At 43.9% G+C, this 25,642-nt stretch overlaps 1 protein-coding gene across 8 annotated transcripts in view; it reads right to left on the bottom strand.

The window, feature by feature from the left end:
* LOC119172328 (uncharacterized) overlaps window positions 1-25,642 on the bottom strand; it is a 182,162-nt gene that overhangs the window by 107,409 nt on the left and 49,111 nt on the right. For all 8 annotated transcript variants that reach the window (XM_075893600.1, XM_075893598.1, XM_075893604.1 and 5 more), the window contains 9 exons: window positions 22,403-22,550; window positions 20,015-20,051; window positions 16,600-16,639; window positions 16,088-16,165; window positions 12,867-12,983; window positions 8,502-8,579; window positions 8,313-8,422; window positions 4,510-4,639; window positions 4,155-4,367 (listed from right to left, as the gene is read on the bottom strand). In XM_075893600.1, the coding sequence (XP_075749715.1) occupies window positions 4,155-4,367; window positions 4,510-4,639; window positions 8,313-8,422; window positions 8,502-8,579; window positions 12,867-12,983; window positions 16,088-16,165; window positions 16,600-16,639; window positions 20,015-20,051; window positions 22,403-22,550 (951 nt within the window). The remainder of the gene's footprint in view (window positions 1-4,154; window positions 4,368-4,509; window positions 4,640-8,312; window positions 8,423-8,501; window positions 8,580-12,866; window positions 12,984-16,087; window positions 16,166-16,599; window positions 16,640-20,014; window positions 20,052-22,402; window positions 22,551-25,642) is intronic.

Below are 25,642 nucleotides of genomic sequence, written 5' to 3'. Positions count from 1 at the left end.
CGAGCCTAATATTAAAGCGCAGCGTGCAGCCTGCAATTCACCATAAATTTTCAAAGCCAGCTAAATATTGCTCTTCTTTCCCTGAAAATGATGCCACAAGTTCCAAAATCACTCATCACAGCCATTCTATGAGCCATTCACTGATTTGAGCATGGCCCGCTCGGTCCTTACAGGAGCTGCCGCGGGAAGTCTTGACTTGTCCACGCGTACGTGCTTGATCGCACTGAAAAGCCGCATATTCGCCGAGGGGAAAAAAAAGAGAGAACGAGAAAAAGTACTCAAAATCAAGAGGCCCGCGTGAGGTATTTTCTTTCCCCAAGCCAATTTTCCCCGTTTTCCAGTGCTTCCGTCAGTGCGAGAAGAAAGAATGCAGTTGCAGTATGCGACAAATCTCTCCACTCATACTGGACAGATTCTAAAAATTTTTGCGGCGGTGAATTCATGAGGCAATAAGCTTCTTTTGTGAATACATTTTAGGGCTTCTTGAAAAAATTTTCCACGGCCCCTTTAAATGAACATATTCATCTCGAATCTATTCATTTTTTAAAGCTTTTATGCCCGGCTCATATGCTGAAAGTAGAATAGATTTTAATGTGTTATGTATTTGACATGTTATCACTCACATCAAAAGTCAAATCCTGCTACTACTCAAAGTTCTTCTGACTTCTTTTGAACAAACAAAAAAAACAAGACACTTGCATAGAGGCCTTATCTCATTTTTTCTTTAAATATCGTGCAGGTTAGTTATGTCGTGATAAATATGCCGGTCTTTCTTTATATGCCATATATACTATTCGAATTCGATTCAAAATTATTTGATCAAAATCACTATACACTTTGAACCTAAAATTCGCCATTCGCACAAGCCTACCGAATAGGGTTGAACGAATGCGACTGGTCATTGGTGATGCAATAGACCCGTGAGAAGGCAGATATCATATTATTGATTGGCCAGCTATGTTTTAAACGTACTTCAATGTCACTTTGTTCAAACCACTCCCTTGTATAACTTCAGTAAATTAATACTTATTGCAAAAGGGGCAGCAGATAAATTTTGCCAAATATTGTCTACCTTTATTGCTCCTAGCCGAACATTGGCATTTTTACGTTACTACCAGATGCAGATAAAACCCGTTGCATACCTAAAAACCAACAAAACAACCTGCAAGCACAATCATCCGCATGTTTGATCAGAAAAAAAAAAAATACAAGAACTAGGTCAACTGCATGTTGAATGCTTTTAATCCCTTTTCGCTGCAATACAGTAATGTTGCATAAAAAAGCATATCAAGATTTAAACAGGACTTCTAAGCATTGAGAAACGTTGCACATTTTAACATTCTTAGTATGATCACAGACGTGTAAAATCTTTGCTGGGAATCATTGAGGTATACGACATTGTCGAGGCCCCGAACTACAAAGTCGCAGCACAGAAGGTACGCTGATTATGTTTGGTACGCTAAAACCTCATCGGTACAATAAACCTCACACCTCGTTGGTACAGTAAAACCTCACACTAGTTGGTGCAGCAAAACCTCCTTAAATCGAACTCGGTTGCACTGAAATACCACATAATTCAAAATATTTGTGTGGTCCCTTATTTTGTAATAAAATTCTGGGCAGATAGTTTGAAGCGGCGGTCAGTGCCAGTACGGTTAATTCGAAAACTTTGCATACCATGTGCCAATGCCAGATTTTGCGGCAAATTTGCAGAAACGATGACCCCCAAGAATCACAAGACAATGATACATAGTGATACTAATGAGTGGCAGCTGAAGCAACCCAGCCTCGCTGCTTCCAGAGCAAAAAAGAAGAGAAAAAAAAAAAGAAAAAACGGCCTCGAGGTTAACTTAAATGTGCGCCTGCAGAAAACAAGACGAGCTTCACTGTAATATAGCAGTGACGCGCAGTCAGCATATTGCATGCTTTTCGCAACATCAGTGTGTCATTATTTGCCCATTTTTTTTAGGAAATATAAAGAAAATAATGAAGAACAATTTGGCAGAATTAGCAATGCATGCAAAACTGATTGCCGCATGCTACGGCAATATGCGCACTTGCAATGCTGGCAGAGTTCTTGCCTGCAACGCCTGCTTCAAAACTAAGTTTGAACGCTTCTATGATCATGTTTTCCAGCCATAACACATCACAAATTTCATCACACTGGCCATTATTAAATTCTTTATTCTACCAGAAAGAATGGCCGAATGGTCTAATCATGAGGTGCTGACGCAGTGAGCAGTAAGCGATATGCTGCTTGCATGACATTACTGTGTTGCAGTGAAGATGTCTCGTAAAGCAGGTGCACCACACTTCTGTTGATCACGACGCACCCCCCCCCCCCCCCCTTATTTTCAGTGCGAGCACTGAGGCCTGCTGTTACCCCATGTTGGCGACAAAATTGGGACCAGATAATGGTGGGAAACAGAACCCTTGGAGCCGCAAACTAGCCGATACAGTGAAAGACCAGCCCAGATTACTTCGAATAATTTCAAGTTTCTTGCATGCCACTTATTGCATGTTCTGCGAATGCGAAAGCTCGCTTATTTCGAAGGTTTCTTATGGCCCCAGCCACTTTGAACTAACAAGGGTTTACTGTATGTCGTTTGCAAGTCATGAGTCATATGAAAACTTCCGAATGAAAAATCTTGACGTTCAAACAAGTTGGAATTACAGTTGAACCCTTTTATAAAATGCATTTAAAAGAGCAATTCTTGTCTTTTATATGAGATGTCTCTAATAACGAGGGCACCTCGTATGCATTTTTTTATCAACTCATATTTTACAGTAGGCCCACTGGTGTCTCTTATACCCATTTGTCTCTTATATCAGTGTCTCTTATTAAGGGGTTCTACAACCGTATTCACTCGCGTAATCCTCGCACTCGCATAATTCTCGCACTCTCCACATTGCCCAACAAAAAAAAGATTTTTTTTCCTTGAGTAATTATCGCACCCCCGAAAACTGCCGCAATTTTGTTATCTGCTCGTTCCAGCCACTGATGATGATAGCGCATGCCGTCTGGCACCATCTCTTAACCATCAAGCATACTATTATTGCACGGAGATCCAATCCAATCCAAACCAAAGTGGCAAGTGCGCGTTGCGGCGTGTTTTGTATGTTGTGTCAGTAATCTTGACACATTATGGGGCGATACTGAAGCTACACAGCTGCTTTCAATTTAAAAGTGATAGGTCATGCCCTAAACAACGGCAACGGGGCCGCCGGTAGGCCCTCCGGAGTCTACGAGTTTTGTGTTCGCTACTGGTGACGGCAGCTGAAAGCCACCAAGACGCGTTGGGCCTGCCGTGTGCCTAAAACTGGGATTGATGGTAAACTTTATCTTTCCAGAAGGAAGCTGCGAGTGATTCTGTTGAATAGCCATCAGCCCAATACTGTCCTACGCTTACCTTTTGAGGGCTCCTGTTAAACGGCCACTCACCAGGCCCCATACCAAATTTTAGTTATACAGTGGAAGTTGTTGGGTGCTCTCCGGCATTCGACCAAGAGGTGACGTGCCCAAACAAGTCCAACTCCCGAGCACGCGAGCAGTAATGCTTTGTTGACCAGCGTTATTTTGTGGTCTTCTATCTGTTTCTGAGAGATCGTTTGGAAACTTGTAAAAAAAAGCTTGTAAAAGAATGGAAAAGCTTGTAAGCTCAAAATTGTCAAACCTAGTGAGTGGCCCTTCAAGTGACGAACGCTACCATTACGCCTGCAACGCCCACAAGCTTTGCGTATGGTATTCTAATTCTCGATTACTTGCTTGCACTTTTTGTGTCTCAAATAAATATTGCCCTGTGTTGAACCTGTGCTTTTATTGCTGAGGTAAGTTTTAATTAGTACTTCTCAAAGCTTATTGTTAGTTGCTGGTGTGGGAATCCCGATTTGCGACCTTTTTTGCTCTGTACGTTTTCGTGGAACGTTTTCTCCACGTAATTCTCACACCCCGTAACTTTGCATCGGTTTTCCGCCGAAAACAAAAAGTGCGAGAATCATGCGAGTAAATACGGTATATAGAGCTTACTGTATTGACAAACCCTACACTGGTGAGGACAGCTCGGCCCTGGGGGGCTATGAAGCCATCGTGCCATAGTGAACGTATGCACAACAGTTTTCCTTTATTGTCTACTTGCCTTTCATAGGGAACCCACCTTTTCTGTTAGATTGCGGGACTCCTTGTACTCCCTCCAGCACGCAGGGTGGTATTGAACAAGGCACTTGGATGCACAGTGCACCTGCTGGAAGCCCTTGAAGTCGGGATCACTATAGTAGATGCTTTTCTGCAGTGGACACGCCTCGTAGCAACACATGGCGTCCCATTTGGGCGGTGTCCGACACAGCACCTGCATCTCCTCCATTGCTTTCTGCGTGTGAAAACATGGGCACTATCATTTAGCAGCAAAAGGACAATCTACCAAGCTCCGGCCTTGGGTATAAATTTTGTAAATTTTCGGGAGGTACACGGCTTGAAAAATGGCTTCACGCTAGCCCAAACTTTGAACAGACCTGAAGTTGGGGCCTCTTCGCATTGTCGACCTTCGTTTTCGTCTCGGGCCATAACAGGGCCTCGCTGAATTGGATGCCCTTTTGAAGGATACTCAAACACTTTTCAATGTGCGGCAGTGCCTCAGAGAACCTGCATTCAGATAGAACAGAGGTGACCACTATGAGCAAAACGCTTCACAGGTTACAGTTGCTCATACCAGAACTGCAACTCATGTTTGTGTAGCTTTCACAATACATTTACTCTCATGGCCCTAAATTAAGGGAACACATAGAGATGCACAAAGGCAAATGTAGAGTAAACATGGTTAGTCAAAACACTATTTGTAGCAACCTTGTTGTACTGATTGTTTTGTGCAAATAAGAAGCTTCCCTAAAACAATTATGAACTCATGGGCCTGCATTCCTTTTAGAAAATTCAAATGGCCCATCACGAGCGAAGCACTGCGGTGCTGCACATACAATGCTCAGCGAATGAAATGCTATATACTCCGATTGGAACCTATAGGGGGCGCTTTGAAAACTGGATGCAGCGCTACTTGTGGTGCGGCGGGCGCGCAACGTTGAGAATCGTATAGCAGACAGCAGCTCGGCATTGCTCTGGCAGTAATGGTGGCAAAAGCGCCCATGGCCAGAGCATTGATTCTTCGAGCAAAAATAGAAGATATCATAGCGAGACTTTCTTTTGCAATTCCGCTATGGAAAAACCTGCACAAAAGCAGCCATGTTTTCCATGCTAGCGCCTTGCTGCCCATCATCAGTACCGACGGCAAATGCGTGCATCAGGATATCAAATTACTTCAATCAATCAAATTTTCGAATTACTTGCTTCATAACTATTAAGGTAAACTGTCATTTTTCACACTTAGAATATTATTGGTGCGTGCCCAATATCTGCGTACTTGCAAAATACTCAGAGCATTTACAAATACCAATGGCTCTAAGGCCATTCACCGTAGATATCATGGCGAGTGGGCGGCAGCGTGCTCGCTTGTTGCGGCTTTATGTTACGGCAATTTCAGCCACAGAGTCTCGCGAATTGTTTCGCTTCAAATTATTGCGAGATCATCCTCGCTCATTATGATCATGGTCTTGCTAAGAGCTTGGGGCGCGGGCGAGAAAGAATACACGCTATGATTTCAGCCAGAGAGAACGCTTCAACCCCGTTTCGTCTTTTGCTTCACCTTGTAAAGTGGCAATCATTTCGGCCACCGCGACATATCTCTCATTCACTGCAACCTCTTGAGTTGTTTATGTTGCTTTCCGAAACACACACCCATTGCTACAACATTGGCAAAGTTTCGTTTTTTATCCTGTAGTTCTGCTGCTCTTCGCCCTGAATCATTTCTTCCCAACATGCAGATTGTTTAACAATGAAAAAGAAGACTTCTAGATGAACTACAATTGAATTTCATTAATTCGAACACACTTAATTCGAACTCACGATGAGGTCCCGTGAAAGCTATGTGTATTCTAATGAGTGAAAATGCCTGGTAATTCGAATGCACAAGCACTTGTGACGGTTAATTCGAACATAACGCGCTCAGAAATTGCTCTCAGCACCCCACCGAATCCCGCGGCGGCACCTGCGACACCACAACGCTGCGGGCGAAGGAAAGGAAAAGGAAAGAAAAGATTGCAGTGAAATGTTTGCTCTCTCTCAAGTGCCGATCTGCGACGCGCCCGTGTCACGCTTCTCCCTTTTCCGTGCCTGCCACATAAAGACCCTTCTCCTTCCAACGCCGCGCGCGAACAGAGAGAGGAAAAAAATAAAGCTGTTGCTGGGTTGAATGAATGTGTGGTTGAAGGAAAGGAAAAAGGCACTATCTTCTGCAGCCCCTGCCTCTTGCGGGAGCACTGCTCTGCGCCTTGAGGGGGGGGTGGTCTCTCCCCGCCACGTCACCCTTCTCCTTTCAATGACATGAGCGAAGAGAGCAAAAAAAAAAAAACTGCTGTGGAGTGTTAGTTTTCTCTCAAATGCTGATCTGCCTCGCTCCGCGTGGAGACCTTTCTCATCACGTGCTGGCCATGCTGTAGCTGCGTAGTGGAGAGGCTTCACTACGCAGTCGTCGTCTTAAGAGTGTGTCGGCGCTGGACATTTCTGCGCGCAACTTCTCTTGCCAAGAGAATGCTGAAGCCGAAGTAGAAATGCTTTGCAAGCTGCGTGCGATATTGATTGACTCGCTGCAAGGCAAACGTGTGCAGATGCGCATCACTGATTACTTCAAATAATGATGGTTGTCCTGTGATTTGTGAATAAATGTAAGTCTTCTGAAACTTCCCCTTTTGTGTTACCTCATACACTGCATGGAGAGCCCTCCACTTATTTAGCTTTCATTAATTCGAACTTCTTTTACTTTGAACAAATTTTCTGGCCCCTTCGAGTTCCGAGTTATTGAGATTCGACTGTATTGTGAAGAATGCGATTCAATTTATCACTTCCAAGGGTTCTTTTCTTTGGGGCTACATCACTAGGTTATAGCCAACGGAGCATTTTCAATGACGAATGCTATTTACTAGGCAAGACGAACCGAATTTAATGCTTAGGTTATCTCAACTAAGCTTATTCTTTAACAACATTAGTGTTTTTTTTCGTACATTAAGCTAATTAATTGTTTCGAGAACAATCTATTGCTGAGCATTTTGAGATTATCAACAAATTCCTTTATATAACAAGACACCGCCAATTTCTTGGCCGCTGCCTGTGCGCATGGGTTGCGCCAGTTTAATAAGGGTCAAGCAAACCATCAAACTCTTGCCTTGATACCACCGCGTTCGCATAGCTGCTGGACAGATAGTTGTGTTTACGGTAATATGCTATGTAACTCAGTTCGCCCCTTAACTGATGGTCCTACCAACCTAAAAAAGCACTAATTGACCTCGCATTGCCTTCCCCAGAACTGCAAAGGTTAGACGGTGAATTAATAATTATTAAGGCTTATAAACTATTCCATCAGCCTTGAGCTGAATTAAATGCCTTGCAAAACTTTCTTTTCGCACCAGCTCTATGGCAGCAAGAACATCACGAAGGATCATTCCATCTGCTGAGATCGTGTCCGACCAATTCAAGCATGCATCATCAGAACCAGAGACTGCAGAGGGAGCGGGAACCACACATTTTTTATGTCTCACAACCGTAATCCACTTATTACGCTGCCCAATAAAGCACGGACAAGTCGAGAAACTGTAACACGTCATTTCCGCAAGACACAATGTGTACCTTTTAGTGCAACCGACTACCTAGCAGTTCATAATTCCGTTAACTACGTGCTAGCGGGCATTGGGAGAGCATTCGGTCCTGCTTGGACTCTCAACAGCCGTCTGCTTTGATGGCTGCGGGTCAGTCCTGAGGCACTTCTTAGCAGTGCTTCACTACACAGCTTCCAGATTGTGGTCCCCCTATCACAACTAAACAAGCTTATTCCCCTACAACTCATTCGGATTTATTTTCTGTCCAACCTAGTTGCCCTTTTATCGACATCAGTTATTACTTGTCGGTTATTGGTGAGGCTAAGTACAAAACACGTTCATGTTAAAAGCTTTCCTAATGCATAGCTGTTGTAATATGAAAAACTGCTCTCCCAATGACATACATGACATACATTGAACTTACAGTACAAAATTAAAAAATAAACCTCGACCCTTCACCCTTAACCACCTTCCTGCGTAGCACCCACTTTCAAGTGTTACCGATGCAGTGCCAATCCAACCTGTGAAGGGCTGCAATGAACCATAACATAAAGTGCTACACTACGCACTACGACGAGACAAAGGCTAGCTCGCTCGTACTTACAGAAAACACTCACCTGTTCATTTTGATCAGGGCCCTCGAGACACCATAGTACGCCAGAGGAAAGACGATGTCCTTGTGGTTACTCACAATTCCAAGAAAATATTCGACCGAGTTTTTCAGATCCTACACGACAATGGCACCCAATGAGTGTGGGGACTGACATAGCCCGGGGGCAAAAATAGCAGCCATGTTATATACCTACCTCCAGGGACCCCATTCCAAGCAATGCACAGCCAGCAGCGTATTCCACGAGCACTACATCAAGCTCCGTTAGATTTGGCTGAAGAAGCAAGGCAAAAACAAAGTCCGGATCACAAAGTCATTTCATTGCAAAATGAAGTTTTGTTATCATTAGCACTATGCTCGTGGGTAAACCTTGGATGGAAATTAAGAGAAACAGCAAGGAAGCTCGAGTGAGTTGATTAACTTTCATTCTTTACAAGGACAGCCAAAAGAACGAAGAAGAGTAGGTACAGCCGCAACATAAATGTGACATAATGAGAGAAATTTGAGAGTAATGCATGTGTTTTTCTTACATAAATGCATCATAAATGTGAGAGCAACAAAAAAAAAAAAACAACAGGCCTCACTATAGCAATGCCTCACTCTTACGAACTTCACATATCCCAAACAAGCTTGTAATAGCTGAAGACCACAACAATCATGCATCACGATTATTGCAGTGCTGCATTTCAGGCAGAAGCTATATTTCGAAAAACTATTCCCGTGTAGCCGTCCCATCTTCTTCACTTTTGAAGAGAAGTAAACGACGTTAACATAGTGTATGGGCAACGTTACCGTTGACTGCTTCTCTGCACTGTGAAACAGTGCTTGGGCCCTGTGACGACCAGGTTTGGCCAATCATCTGTGACGTACGTTGGGTTACTTCTTTTTTGTTGGGTTACTTCTTTGTTTACCTCTCTAGTGCCTCATATCCCTCTCACTGCACTTCACCACGTTGCTGTAACATGGGCCGCATGTAGAGTAAACCATGCCCGGGTGTTGGCTGTGTGGTGTTGTTAATAGCTAACATCATGTTATGTAGCTGATGTGGGCTACGTAATGCAACGACAAGCTAAGCCTTTTCCTCCTAGGGACAGAAATGGTTGGGGGAGGTCAAAAGAGAAACCGAAAGTAGCTAAACTGGTTGTTCCATTCACAGAGACTTCTTCATTGCACGACTTGTTAGCTAAATGCTTGCGGCAGCATGTTCACATCGTAGAAGTGCACAATTATCTTTCATCACAAATTTTGGACCGTGCAGCGGTTTACTGGCCCTCACTTTAACAAAATATGTTTACCCTCTACTTCAAAATAAAATACAAGGTGTGCATTAAAAATGTAGGGAATGATTGTCTACCGACATGACTATACGTCGCATGGTGCAAGCACGATGCATGTGCTGTTATGGGGGATGCGCCCTTTCAAATAGTCTAAGCGCCGGTCCCTTGCAAATGTTTGTTCGGCCTAGATTGTGCTTTTAGTGGGCCCCTGTCGAGAGACTTCTTGCAAATGCAAAATGCAGCGACTTAACATTGGCACAACATCACGTCTTTAGCTGGCCTGATAATACCGGGAGATAGAACACATCCCAATGATTCCCCAGCCGCCTCACAGCTACGACTAGGCCCTAGCAGACTTCCTATTCTCTAGAAGTAAAATCTTCCTTCACAGAGCACCCCATGTGACAATAAGTGCTGTCAAAGACGTGTGCCCTTAAAGAGACACTAATGTAAAACAATCAATTGGATTGTTAAACAACGCTCTGTGAACTCCAACATTATTCATTTCACTAGTGTGTTTAATGGTAGCTCAAAGCATTATTTTTTAGTCTCACGCTAAAACCTATTGCACATGACATCAAAGATTAGTTTAGTTTTTTTTTTGTTTTCTTTTTTGTTAGGAAACATTAGCTCAACGAAACTTCCTCAAAGTTGGTATGTCAGGTCTCTGACTATCTCAAAAGACAATATACTTCATTTTTACCAACTAGGAACTGCGTAGACTGTAGGTAGATGCCATAAAAACTTGTGACGTCACAGCAAACAGTGTAGTAACTGCAAGGTGGTGTCGCCACTCGTGTTTTATTTGGGCGTGTGCAAATATTCACGTTCCAATACTTTCAATAGTATTTTATACTCAATTTGATTCGCACCGTAATTTCGCTATTCATTGTATTAGGGCCTCCTGAAGACAGAAACAACAATCGACACTAACAGTGACTCCTTCAATTTTTTTTTTATATGCTTCACCCTGTCGCACTCACACATTGCGACAAAGCTGTCTTTCACACTCTGCTACGGTCTCAACAGTATTGACTGCAGCAACCACTGGCTTTGGAACATGAAGATGCACTGCACCACAACAGTGACCACTTCATATTTTTTTTTGTATGCTTCACTGCATCGCACATCGGTATTGCAGCAAAGCTGCTTTAGGGCTCTGCCACAGCTGCAAATGCTCAGACTCGCGAAAGCGATGGTTCGAACTTGGGCGGCAGAGGTGAGGCTTTACTGCCATTTCGAACCAGGAAGTCCGAGAAAACCGGACGAAAATTTTTGGCACCTGAAATTTTAGATGTTTCTATGCGCCAACGTCTTAAGGCAGATTACCTAGTCTGAATCCAGAGGGAACACACCCTCTTCTCCAATCGGCGAGATCTCCACAGAAGTTGGAAGAGGTGGAGGAAATAGGGTCTTTCCTATATTATACCACGCCCGGACTAAAGAGGCGAGCACGCTTTCCTTCTTACAGCCTTCACTATCGCTTCGGGCATAATGGGAGCGTGCGTTTCCGCGGATAACGTCACCGTTCACCGCATGAGGGCGCAGCGACCCTGCTCTAGTTGTAGCGGTTGTAGTTTGGAGAGCTTCTTACTACTGCCGTTCTGACATTGTCTTTTTATGTCGCGTATTGCATCGTTCGACAGAGTGGATGCCGCAAGCCAGATACGTCTTGATTTGAGTACCTTTGACTCATCGCTTTTACATTCTAACGTATATGTCTTGCAATGCGGAGCAGTGAATCAGTTGCTGTGGACCGGCCAGCGAGACCATGGTGTATTGTTGCGTACCGCACTGTATGTCGCAGTCCAGTAGGACTAAAGGCGTTTCCTTTCATCAATTCCCGAGTGATGCAGAACTGGTCACTAAATGGCTGAAAAACATTTCAAGGAAAAATTGAAAAGAGAGAAATGATCCTCTGTACACACTTCTACGAAGCCAAGATTTTAGCAGGCTGCATTATCCAAAAGCAGAGTTTGTGGCACTGTTGGACAAAATTGTGTGCTTTTTTGAGAAAGCTGTCGTGCACCTTCCACGCACAAATGTGCTGGAAGTGCTACGTATCCTCATTCAGCCACATCTTGAAAACTCGCCGCTGCTGCGGTTTCCGGAAGGCGTCAACAACAGCCACGAAGGTCTGCCGGCTTGCAGAGAAGTTTGTGAGAAAACTTCTGATCAACTACACCCACAAGATAACAGAAGAGAAAGAGAAGTCAATAACGTATGCGCATAAGCCTTCCAGGGAACACTTTAGGCTTTGAATTTGTGTCCCAGGAGGACGTTATTTCAGAAAGAAGTGATGTGTTCTACATGACAGTTTTTAAAAAACGTGGCATTAGTGGAGGAAATGCTGAGTTTGTTTTTATTTTCCGTCAATAAATACTTGTTTTCACCGAGTGTGCAGCACCACCCCTTAATTGTTTTTAATGCCAGTGGTGCTCAAACAAAATACCAGCACTTCGGCTTCAGAGTTATGACGCAAATCCAAGCCTAGCGTTTCGTTCTGTGCAAACACTGCACGTTGCGTGGAAATTTGCCGACTCGGATCCATTACTAGGCAAGACAAAACTGCGCGGTGGTTGAATAGGAAAAGAGTCAAAAAGTGTATACCAGTGCATGGCAGTTACAAATAATGCGAGAATGCACGGCCAAAAGGGGAGCGAGCGCACGCTCGCCTTCAGTTTGCGCCGACGACAGAGGCGGCAGCAGTAGGGTCACAGCGACACCACAGGTGCGCAGCGTGCAGGAGAAACAGCCGCAATGAGAAGGCCGTAAAAAGGAAAGCGCTAGCCTCTCCAGTCTGGCCGTGCCTGTACGTGTGAATGGCTGTCGACATCACATTGGTTGTGCCAAATCATGTAAATAAATGCCACTCAGTTCAGGATTGCCCCATTCATAATGATAAGACAACTAGGGAACACCATCTCTTATGTACTTCAACCATTTTGCCAAAAAAAAAAAAATCCATGTTTTTTTTGTCCTCTCATACGAATGCGCTTGGGAATCCCCTTCAACGTCGAGGTATTAGAAAAATACTACCAAATATTAGAAAAAATTTTAGATTCAATTCACAATCAAGCTTTAATACCCAAATACACTTTACAGTCAAAGAGATAAATGTGTATAAGAGACACCAGTGATGGTCATAAAATTCACTTTGAAGACTTTACAGGTATTTTAGCAAAATTTTTAATACATCTTTCCCCCCTTACTTTAGCAATACTTTTCATACAAACGCTGTCAAAAAAAAAAGTCTACAGCTACAACAGACAGAATTTACTCACCTTCTGGGACAACACTTTCTTGAAACCTTGTAGCGCTACCTGGTACAGGCCACCAACCAGGTCCTCGCAGGATTTTTTTAAGATGTCCTTCATTTCGTTGTCGGTATCAAATGGTGTCTGCAAATTGCAGAATTGAAATTTGCCTGTCGGCACACAACTAGCAGCACTGTTCGGAAAAACTGACACCAAATTGCGATTAAGGCTGCCATTCAAAGAAGTCGGACTACAGCGCAGACAGACAAACTATTCTATATAGAAGGCACTTATAGTAAGCCAGAAGAGAGTAGTCCACCCTGGCTTTAACGTCCACTCTATTTGAGTTAAACTCTTTCGCTACCGCGGAAAAAGGGGCTGTTTTTACTAGGTGTGAAAAATAATTTTTTTACGGCTAGATACTGATGCCTTATTTACATTGTTTGGTACCAAAATGTAGCTAAAAAATGCTCTGTCCAATAACATAGTAGTTGTACATATATTTATTAAACATAATAATGAAAAAAAAATTATATAGAAAAGTTTATACAGTGTTTATACATTTAACACTTTAAAAAGGGGTATAACTTAAAAAATAATGAGGTTAAAAAAAACTGAAGATATACAATTTGTAGCCTACTATGTTGCAAAAAGGTTGTTTAAGTTTCAAAAATTATTCCGAAAAACTGTTTTTCCCACAAAAAAGAAAGTTAGTGAGGGTGCGTCTCGTGCCATTCTCGAAAGTAGTCCTTCGTCGGGATGAAACAAAGATAGACACCGCATGGCTGACACAAAACTGCCGTTTTCATCTGTGTCTTTCATTTGTCGTAGCAGAGCTTGCAATTTCGGCGTTTTTCTTGCACCTGGGGCTTGTGTTCCGACTTTTTTGGAGGTGGAGGAGGGGGAGCATGTTTTTTGTCCGTGCCCAGAATCTAGTTGATCAAATGCGAGCTGGTCAAAGCCAGTTTTTCTTGATAGCTCATCTATTTCAGGGTGATCCCTCCAGTGTGTCTCAAAAAGAATAAAACTATTCACGATGGCAATGTCGATGCAGTGAAAGAACAGCGTCTTCCACCATCTCATGCATTTCATCAACACGTTGTAGGAAGCAATGAGTTGATCCGACTTGTCAACACCAAGCATGCCCTTGTTGTACTCTTCTATCAAGAGCGGCTTCCTAACGTGAATCTTGGTCCATCTGTCTGCCCTCTTCACTTTTCGCGTTGCAATGACGTGTTTGTTTGCTCTGTGTGCTGTGCTCATCAAGTTTACTACGCGCTTGTCTTTCCACTGCAAGTACAGCACGTCACTGCATCGCACCAGTGAACGTCTCCTCGAGCTGCTCTTTTCTCCCATATGGTATCTTTCAGCTGGAAGGGGAACCCGCAACGATCTTTCCGTGTCGTTCCGCAAAACAGAGTTTTCCGCTCAAGTAGGTGTACAAACAGAGACGTGGATGTGTAAAAGTTATCGAGGTAGATGATGTATCCTTGATCCAAGTAAGACTCGCAGAGGCACGTTACGTCATAGGCGAGTCCCTTTGAGCTGGGTGCCTCTCTCTTCTCGGTGTAAACACTGAATTGGACAGTGTAGCCTGTCCTTGAGTCTGCGAGGACCCAGAGTTTGTACCCCCCTTTGACCCCCTTGTCCCGCATATACTGACAGATTCCCGATCTTCCTTTAGACTTTACCATTCTCTCGTCTACACACACGTTGCGGTACGGCTGAAAAAGCTGCGAAGAGACGTCATTGATGTGCTTCAGTAGGTTCGATATCCTGTGCAGCTTGCCATGGCGGAAGGGGTCTGTCTGCTCCGGGTCCATGACACTGAGAAAGGCAAGGAACGCAAAGAAACGGCTCCTCGGCATAATCTTCGGAGGAATGAGGCCAGAAAATAATTCGAAGGTGTTCCAATACAAATTAAGGCGAGGCAACTCAACAATTCCCATGTAAATGAGCATTGCAATGCACTTCTTCACTTTATCGGGACTGAAGTTCCTCCACGAGCCGTCTCTTTCCGCGGTGTCTGCCTCTAAAATATGCATCCACGCATACTTGTTCGTGTAGTCGCAGATCATGCTTATCACCTGCGTGGTGAAAAACAACTGGAAGAAATCGACCGCCCGGACGAAGCGCCATGCGTCACTCCGGAGCGCGCCGTCGACTTCAACCCCCGGGTTTCGTCTCGGCAGAAACAGTACACGCTTGACAGATGCAGGCAAGGAATCGTGTCCGTAGAACGTTGAGACCCTGAAAATGAGTAAAATTGCTATGAGTACACGCTCCACCACTTGTATCCACTGATTAGTCAACAAAGTGTGCGGCACGCATACAGCAAACACTCACCTGTCGGACGTTGCGGTTTGACTTGACGCATCCTCGTCATCGGTGCTAAAATCTGATGAGTCAACATCTTCTCCAGACTCACTGCTGCTGATTACATCCTCAAGAACGACTGTTGATGAGCTGGATTCGCGAGAAACGTGTCGTCTTTTGGGAGCGTCTATGCACGATGATGATGCTATGATCGATACGCGCACTCCGCAACCGGAAACTTATCGCAGCGAGAAAAAACTTCTCCGTAGCAAAAACAAGCAAAACATTGCAGGTCCCTTCGTGTGTTTCCCACTTTCTAACCTAGATGGCGTTAGGCGCCTGTAAACTGCACAGCGGCGCGAGAATTCAAATTTGAAATGCATCGTTCAAATTGAACGATTTGAATAGGCGCGGTAGCGAAAGAGTTAATCTGGCAAGGACAGCCGAACTTGGTCAACTGAAGGGGTAAAAAAGCATGTCAGAAAAAAATTGCTGAATTGTTTATAGGTGACTGCGCTAATACCTTTGCACAGATAAGTGGACTCTCGTTAAACAGAATCAGATGGGGCCAGGCTTTCGTATAACAGCAGTTTCGCTTACTGGGAGACAAACGGGGTTGCAGCATTAAAGTACGAAATTAATATGTGAGAAAGTTGTTCCACTTAAGCAGCAATTCTGTTTAAGAGATTTTAGTTTACCAAAGGTCAACTGTGAGCAGTAAAATAGAATACACAGCTTACCCTTTTTTTCTGTAAGACAAAACAAATGAAAGTATAGATATAAGGAAACTAACATCTATACCGTTTTATAAAACATGCAATTCCTGACGGAATGCAAGCAGCAAACAGTTACTAGAACTTAATTTGTGACAAAAACTTAACATGCTGCATTCTGGAGCATAAGCTGAACATATAAAAAAAAGAGAAACTTGCCTGATTAGTGGGGGGTTTGGATTGTTTCGGAGGTGGTGTTGCTTCATCGGAATCGGAGTCAGACACCAAATCCGGAACCTTCAGAGCATTAAAAACAAAAGAACAGCTGTCAAAACCTCCCACTTTATAACACCAAAGAAAGGTTCTCAGTTCGGTATCTAAATACTGCAATGGATTTTAGTATTATCAGACTATCGAATGGTAGCAACCTTTTGAGGTGCTTCGTCTAGCCACAGTGCATTCAAACACGTTTTCACGTTGCACGTCTGAGGAAAACAAAATAAAAATAAAAACAACACCCTCGCAATTATGGCACAATTACCACTTTATACCAGTAATGAAGTCATTCTGTTACTGCATTAATGATTGCATGTGTCTGGTTCAGCTTTCCACTGTGGGAATGTTCCATCCTTAATGCAATATTGCGCAAACGTGAAAACATCTTCAGGGCAAACTAACTCTCCAAATTTATTTTTCTTATTCTTCAAGAATTGTGAACAAACCCAACTTACAGCAGGTTTTGCCTTTGGCTTGCCACTTGCTGGTTGATTGCTAGAAGGAGAGAGAGAAAAAAAGAAGAAAGGCATTACACACAGGCTGGACATGGCTGGTCATCGTACCTGGAAATTAGATATTAACAGACAGCTGTGATAATGGTAAATATTAACTAGCATGCACTGGCTTCTCTACATCAGCTGTGACGCAACGTAGCTCTGCCAGCATGGCTCGGCACTTGAACAGTCCATGTGCAACATCCTGCAGATTATCTGTGGCAGATACGAAAATTAAGCAATAAATGGCTGGCAGCTTCACGTTTAGTTTTCCCATGTGCTCAGTAGCCAGAATCTGTGTCATCACGACTTTTAAAGCAGCACGGAAGCGAGGTGCGGCACAGTAACGACGTCCGGTACCAAGATCAACAATATGGCCACACGTGCATCACTCCAAAGAGTAGTGGCAGTGAAAAACGTTACGTCTTGTGCAAGCATTTCACAGTTAAGCTCATACAGTGTTAGGACGCCAAGAGTACAGTAGTACTGTACATTGCTAATTAAACGTCAATGTTTTTTTTTTTTTCATAAAATGGCCTTCTGTAATCGATCTATATTCGGAGTCTGCCTATACGCAAAGGCGTAAAGTCGACTTGAAATTAAAGTAGACTTTTCTGAGGGCTCCAACAATCATTCGTCGTTCTGGGATTCACTGCTATTAGACGCATCGATAATATCAGCCGCAGAGGCAATAGAATCGTGGGAATTGCTATCTCCCAATGGACATTTTCACGATCTGCAGCAACGGTTGCCATACTACAATATAGCTACAGTAACTAGAGGACGAAGTGTCAGCAACAGAGCGTCGGAGATACACGGTTTCAATGGTAGGCCTCACAGTTTCAATGGTAGTGCCACCGCTTTGGCAAGTCTGTCAAGCGAGATCGGCGACACCAACACTCGCCGCATATGGGTATATGACACGGCATTGCTGCTGGCGAAGAAACGCGACATGCCCTTGTCACTCGCTAACAATGCGAGGTACGTTCATCTGTCGCGAAAAACTCTATACTCTCTCGCAAGCAAGAAACATGACTTATCATTCGTAGAAGGCGTGACATGTATTTCTTGCTTTAGTGGACAGCGTGCCCCAACTACATTTGCTGACTAGGAAATTCAAAATTATACGAAGCACCATGGGCGTTCCACGGGAAAGCTGTTAGCGCCGTGTGGGCTGGCAACACTTTGCGGGGAACTAAACCACATCACCAGTCACATGCACCCCACGTATGCAACCACAATTGTCTTCACATCTTTTTGCCCTCGTACCTGTTCGCCATTTCTGCATTACCCCTCGCTTGCGAACAGTGGTGTGTGCGATTTGCAAAGCTGCTTAACCGATGCCAAGATGCCTTCGCTGCACCGGCAGAGACGCAGCGCTTTTTTTCAAGTGACAAGCAATCCTTTATCCAGAGTCAGAAAGCAACTAAAAGCAGGGAGCAAGTTCGATACGTCGGAAAAGTGCATGAAGAAATGGAGAAAAAGGACCAAGACCTTCGCGTGCACTGTGACACGCCGTTCCTTTCCAGGACAGAAGTCTGGATGATACCCTGCCATTGAATAGGCGGTTCGAGATTGACAAGAGAAGCAAAAGCCTGAGGGTTTGCTACAATGGTATTGAAATAAAAGCACGGACTGCTGCGAAATATATGTGCTTCCCGCTTACAGAGTTCAAAGTATCAAAGAATTGGGGTCACGAACATTATGAAACTGAAAAACCTGAGCCCAAGACTATGCACAACTGCATGCCAAAGATTTCCTTAAGCGTACGAAAAAAAAAACAGCGCATATCTTCGCTACACGAGTGACCTGAAGGCAAAGCATTCATTTCTGCATTTTCCATGAGCGGCATCTCAGTACCACCAGCACTCCTTCTGATGGGGTGCAGCAGCAGTTGCTCACACAATGGCAATGACCGTGACTGCTGCATCCTTCTCTCAAGCAACGAGCCGCAAGCGATGTTTCATGGTCAAATAAACGTTCCTTTGTATCACTCCCTCTTCTTAAAGACTTACTGGTGTGCTATAGCAGCAGCACGAGACTGCGTTTGGAGTCCACATTTCTTTTTTGCCTAGCAGAGGTTCCAAGTTGTGAGGGTCGACTCATAATCAAGCCTACTTATAATCGGCAATAGACGGTGATTGAAACTAGCTTTAAAAAATTTGTTGGAAAAAATTTTTCACGATGCACTCAGGCTCAACAGTACAATTTCTGATGTCTTAGCGGCTTGTTTTCTCATTTGATTAAAGGGCCAGTAAAGAACCCATGAGGTCTAAAAATTATTTAAAAAAGAAATGTGTGCTTTTTTGCTTTGTGAACACCCTGCCGCATGAATTATGCAAATACGTGCTATATTAAGGAAGTTACAGGGGTTAAGATATCGGTCTCAGCTGGTATCAAATTTTTGCGCGGCCTCACCGCCCTTCTCCCTCACAGAAAGGGTAAGACGTAGCCCATCGTCGTGACTGGTTTAGACCAATCCACGAGCTGAATGCTTCATCAAGTCGCCGATCGACGACTTTGCGTCACTGGGCATGAAATAAGAGTTGTTCAGGCATAGGAAAGGTGCACCGGAATCGTCTTTGAAGTCGACACTCTTTGAGGTGCGCAGCACTGCAACATTCAGTAAACATGATCACCCCGGTCTACCTACAAATTGCCGAGCTACTTTGCGGAGAGTACAAAAAAAGTTGAGCCTTTTGTGTGGGCCTTTAAAAAAAATTGTGAAAAATTTTCCTGTCAGTATAAAGGGTTCTGAACTACGGGCCCTGAACTACTTTTCCAAGCCCTGTCAAGGATTTTTCAAATCCATGAAGAACGAGCGAAGTTGCACAGATTTGTCGCATGCTTTTAAAAGTGCCATGCGACACTTTTTGAGCATGGTCAGAAAACACTGCCGATCTGTAGTTGAAACAACTCGAAGTAGCCATGGCATGGTTCACTAAAGAAGCTTATTGCCTAAAGAATTTTCAAAATCCAATCAGCACGAGAGCAGTTACAAGGATTTGTTGTACGCTGCATGCCATTGCATTCTCTTCTCTCGTCCCGACAAAAGCACTGGAAGCTTAGCAAAAAATGGCACAGGGAAAGAAAATACAATCAAACACCTTCATAAGAGACAATGTAAGAGTCAAATGGGTGTAAAAGACACGGGTGTGCCTAAAAATTATGGGTTGGCAAAAAAATACATATGCAGTACCCTGCTTATAAGAGACACCTATAAAGCCAGCCGCACTATAATATTTCGCTCGCGCATTCTCAGGAGCCTTGGCTACAAATCAGCAACACTTTCTGACCATGCTCAAAAAGTTTTGCATGGCCCCTTTAAGGCGTACCATTACCACAGCCACGCATAAAGTGGTAAGGATGCACTTACTCCTTGGTATCTGCTTTCCCATTTTCGGTTTTTTCACCTGAAGATGCAAGAAAAAAAAAACTTTATTACACTAAAAAGAACTATACACAAAGAGCAAAAACTGCCCAATTTAATGAACAAGGCCAAGTATGACAACGTAGCTCGTTTAGAGCAAGCACAGAACACGCTTCCTCTAGCTGTGTGAAAGAAAATGCGCTTGAGTGCCTTGTGTACAGTAACACCTGCAAGTAACAGGAGGGCGGCTGACGGAACTAGGAATGTGAGAATATCCTCATTATTTCCAACTTTCAAATAATTTTCTATTAGAATAGGTTTTGATACACAATTCGATTTGCACCGAATTCTTACCGTTAGAAGTACCGAAAGATAAACATGGCAGTTTGATTACATTATAACAAAATGACTGCTCCTAAATGATGTGCAAAATCCCAATACTCTATCAAAAGGTCAATGACCGTTCCCACATATGGACACTAATTTAGACAAGGTAGGTCAATAACTGTGATGGGCAGCATTTGCTATACCCCGCTTTCGTGAGTTCTAAATAAAAAACACATCGGTGTGCAATGTTACAAGTAACAAGATCTAAACTACAGAATGCAGCTTTGCATACAATCAGAAAAAAAAATGCAGACACAATGTCTTCTCATAGAGGGCCATTTATTCTGTTGGCACTTTCTTCAGTGATCCAGCTTTGCCCATTCTAAAATCACTTCTGGATGTGCCTTTATTGCGTGCAGTTTCTAATGCAGTTACCTTGACAAGTTCTGTCTACATGGAGCTGCTTCACAACACTTGAAAACTTGTTGTCAAGATCTGAATATATTTTTATTTTGGGCCCACAGAAACTTTTTCTGGTCAACGTGCAGCTGAAGATTTTCCTCCTCTTTGTTTTCTGCACCACTCACGAACACAGCTATCAGGCATGTAGAATAGATGCGAAGTAGCTGTCCTCAGCCTGTAAAGTAACTCTCCCTTGACATGAGCTTTCATACCGAAATGGGTACGTCCCCATTTCCATATTGTTAGGAAAAACGTGATGCAGACAGGACGAAGTCTAGCACGAAATGGGCCACTATACTAGCTTTAAAATGCTTCCTCGCGCCACTTTGTGATGGCGATGCTGCTACACTTGCCTCTGGTGGTTGGCTGTCGCTAATGCTGTGAATGCGATTTAGAATTCATACTAAATAGACATGCTTTGCTAAACATGCTTTCCGAATATCTTGGCACCATGAAATCCACCGGCAGTATAAAATTTTTTTAGTATCACAGAAAAAATGGTTAAATATCAAGCTAACCTGATTCGTGGCAATATTCCGGGTTTTCTCACCCACATCAATACACAACAGCTAGAAGCAGTTCAGTTTTCGCTTGGTGGCTATGGCTTACCATGCAAAAGCAATTGTTTTCTTTTTGTCCATGTTTCGCACTGCATTTTATTACAAGAAAATTTTTTTGGTCAGTTTGCCAAAGCGCATGCTGGTAAGGCATCCCCAGAAGCCATGCACCAAACACACTTGACCTCTCCGAGACACCAAACCCCACTTCAGTGACTTCAGTGATTAACTCGGCTGCAGAGAGCACTCGCAGCAGCAAAGCAAGAGAGATACCCACAGCAGGTGGACTCAGGACTCGAACAGAGTGAGCCCTTGTCTGCATAATAGCTGGGCCTTCACAGAAGTCGAGAGGAGCAGAGCTTGAGGAAACAATCTTTTTCCTTTCATGTATGAAGTGTTGACACCACTTTGCACCAAATTATGCAAACAAACAATCTACCTTCTTCATTGCCAATTTTTTTTTTATATGACGATCAGGTAGCAGCAGCCCTTCAGCACTTCACTAGTCTGGCCAAAAGAAACTCTTACGCGTTTCCACCTCATGGGATTATGCTTAGAAGATTACTTCGCAACTTTTTTTTTGCAATTTCGCTTAAAGTATACAAAAAATATTCAAGACATTCTAAAAATATTCTACTTAATTTGCAATATTATTCAAGTTCACTAGGCACCAGAAATTTTCCTATCCTTGCAGCTCTAGTTACAAAACACCAAGTTTCACAAATGCAGCATTGCAATTGAAGTAAGTTTCCTTCGTGAAAAACAATGGCAATACTTTGATGTGCCGAGAAATTTTTTGTCTCGTTCTGGCATTTTTGCAAGGTTCAATTGGATTTGAAAATTGCGACTTGGCATTGGAAACGCGTGGATTTTGTAAAGTACTGTGGGCCCTTGACTTGCAGCACTCATTTTCCTCTCCACATGCAAGGCAAATGATTATTTTTTACTACAAGGCAGCCAGATGCTGTAATGCACCAGAATTAAGATGGGCAGTGTACGTAGACCAGATCTACGATGGCCCTGCCAAGCATTTGCCGTCAACACTCACCTTCTCTCAGCTTATTGAAAAGATCCTGGATCTCACGACTGAACTCGAGAGACATTAAGTTGCATCGCTTGATGTAGTAGTCTAAAACCTTCTCTGCCCGACTATTCTGCTTCGTACTTGCATAAACTTGCGCCATCTCGAAGTAGCCCTGGGTGAAAAGAAAACGGCAGTCGATTTCACGATTTCGTTTCCCGTAACCCATTCACATAAACTTAACAGTAGGCATCATTCTAGTAAAATCCAGCTGCAGCGAGTAGTTTTGGCCCTTCACAGGTTCCGCTGAAATCGACGTCGTGCTAAAATACAGGAAAGCTTGTCTGCAAAATAGCAAGCATCATGAAGGCACAGGCATTGTTCTAAATGAAGCCAGACAAAATGCAGAAACAAATCCACAACTTACCAACATGACAAGTGAAAATTTACCAGCTTTAACCAGGAGCAAAAAACACTTCTTTACTCGAGATGCTGAAAGTGTATTTTTAAAATTAGAATACTGTTTTCTCAAGAACCAAGTGAGCAGGCTTAGCGCTCCATCACGATGATCTGCATCACGCAACATACATGTTCCCAAGTTTGTTTATGAAGTATTTATGGCAATGAATTCGCTAACGAGAGCCCAAATTCATAAACTCCTACCTGCCTGCTGGCCCGTAAAGCAGAGCATGCAGGTTACTATCTCGCAGCTTGCACTCACCCTTCCTTAACAAAACTAAACAATGGTTTTTGGGCATGCGATACAACAGCAGTTACGAATTCGGCTTCGTTGGTATCGCGCCGCTGCCACCACAGTTACGAATTCGGGTTCAGTGGCATCCCACCGCTGCCACCACTGTTAGGATAGGGCTCCAAAAATTTCGACCACCTTGAGTTTCTTCAACGTGCACCCAAATCTGAGCACACGAGCCTACAGCCTTAATCGAAAAAGCAGTTGCTGGATACGAGATTCTATCCCGTGACTTGAGCTAGACCAACGCGGCGGTGCTCTGGCAGAATATGAAATGTGTGCGAACTTCCAATTTGCGGTTGATTTAACGATTTGCACATCTACACCGTTGGCAAAGTTCTTTCTTGCAATGCCTACTTCGAAAGCTAAAGCTCGAGAAAGAAAAAAAAACATGTCTGCTCCCCCTACATAGAAATCTGTTTAACACGGAAGTGAAACGCGTCTTCAGAGAGGTAGTTAAGTGTTTACTGTGCATTGTTTCAGCAACGGCAACAAATTGCAGTCACGTTAAAAACTGCAAGCAGCTTGAAACTTGCAGCGCACACTTCAAGAAGAAAGCACGCATGAAATTAGCACACACAGGGCGAGCGCGCACCAACAGCTGTCACAGCTCGACACTTAAAGCACGCTGTTCAAACAAAAAAAAATAGACATACAAAACAAGCGCACAAGTATACAGAAGACAAGCACGAACAACTTCCTGCGTCGTGTGTCGGCAGTGCGCTCCTTTCGTAAATACAGCAGCGAGCGGAGTGACCTTTGTCCTCCCCCAAATCAAATGTCTGATAAGCATGTGCACAGGAGACACCACACTCCGTGAATAGTGCTTCGTGGAGGCGACGACCATTAGAGTGCGCCCAACGCGAGCCTGTTGCATCATCTCGCGACTAATAACGAAAACTATCTGAAAAAAAGTTTAGAAGCTCTGAGGGCAGCCAAACGGTGCATGGTGTGGCTTGCCGTTAGCACTCCTGACAACATACATTGTGGCATAGTGGTTATTACTACAAATAGAGAGGTTGCTGGTTCGATTCCACTTGACAGACGCTGGCGTTCTAGTTTTAGGGGCGAAACTCCTTATGGCATGGCTCGTGTGTCCCCCATTGTCGTAGTGCGTAACCTGTGGCATGTACCCACCCTCGGGCACATATCTGCTTGTCCCCTTGTTACGAAAAACTTAGCACGGCGATGTTATAACGCTCTCGGGGTTAAAGCGCTGACAGCAGAAATGTGGTACATACTCACGCTTAGTCCTTAGATTGTCCGCTGGATGGTGGTACTTGTATATGATAAATATATTGTAAGACGGCACCCAGGACCCTCAAGACTTTTCTTTATTGTCTCGAGTATATGCCCCACAACGCAAACTGGAGTGGTGATGATGAGTATGTACAGATGAGAAGATGGAACGCATAAACAATGCTTACTTATTTTCCCGGCGCACATGAGCAGCCGGCCCAGCCGAGACTTAAGTAGGAAAGGTATGGCGAACAAAGGGTTTCAGACGTGAAACGTGGACTATCTCGGAGGCACGATAACGACTATCTGAGGAACCCTCGATGGGAGTAACAAGGTAATTGAAAGGAGATGTTCGTTCACAAACAACGTAAGGTCCGAGAAGGCGGGACTGAAGCTTTTCACACAATCCGGGTGTAAACAGGTGTCCATAATAGTACTTCATCTCCAGGAAGGAAAGCGACGTCTCGACGAAAACTGTCACACGGTTGCTTGCAGTCTTGTTGACTAGCCTTTGTGTTGATTTGAGCAAGTTGTCATGTGTCAGCGAGCCTGGAGACGAAATGTTCTGGTGTAGTTGCGGGCATTTTTGTCGTTACATTCAAGAAATAGGCGTCGATGGTGAATGTCTGCGCACAATCGTAGACGAGGAAGAAAGGTGAATATACGGTGGTTCGTTGAACAGTGGTGGTGTGTGCAAACGTTAGGAACGGCATCGTGGTTGGGTCCATTGTACATGAATATTATGGAATCGCTCTGTGAGGCCGTTTGTCCGCGGGTGGCAAGCGGATGTGGTCTTGTGAACTGTGCCACAGGCGTTACACATTTCGTCAAGAATTGTGGACAGGAAGGCCTTGCCTCAGTCACTCAATGACACGCGAAGAGCACCATGACACAACACAATGGCTTCTAAAAAGAAGGCAGCAACGTCTGAGGTAGAGCTAGTGCGTAGAGGAGCGGTCTCCGCGTATCGTGTCAGGTAGTCGACGGCTGTGACGATCCAGCTGTGGCCCACTGGCGTTACGTGAAGTGGTCCGAATAGGTCTTTTATGACGACAAAAGGTGTATCAGGAAATGTAATGGCTTGTAATAGGCCAGCAGGAGCTGAAGTCGGTCGTTTCCTCTGTTGACATAGTGCGCAAGAAGCAACATATTTAGCCCGAAAGGTAGAAAGACCAGGCCAGAAGAAACAGCTCCTAACGCGGTTGTAGTTCTGAAATCCTAAGTGAGCAGCTGATGGGTCGTCTTGCAATGCTTCAAGAACTTGTTTTCACAGCGAA

Source organism: Rhipicephalus microplus, chromosome 4, assembly GCF_043290135.1.
Source record: "Rhipicephalus microplus isolate Deutch F79 chromosome 4, USDA_Rmic, whole genome shotgun sequence".
NCBI lineage: Eukaryota > Metazoa > Arthropoda > Arachnida > Ixodida > Ixodidae > Rhipicephalus > Rhipicephalus microplus.
This window is presented reverse-complemented; position numbering and strand designations above follow the sequence as displayed.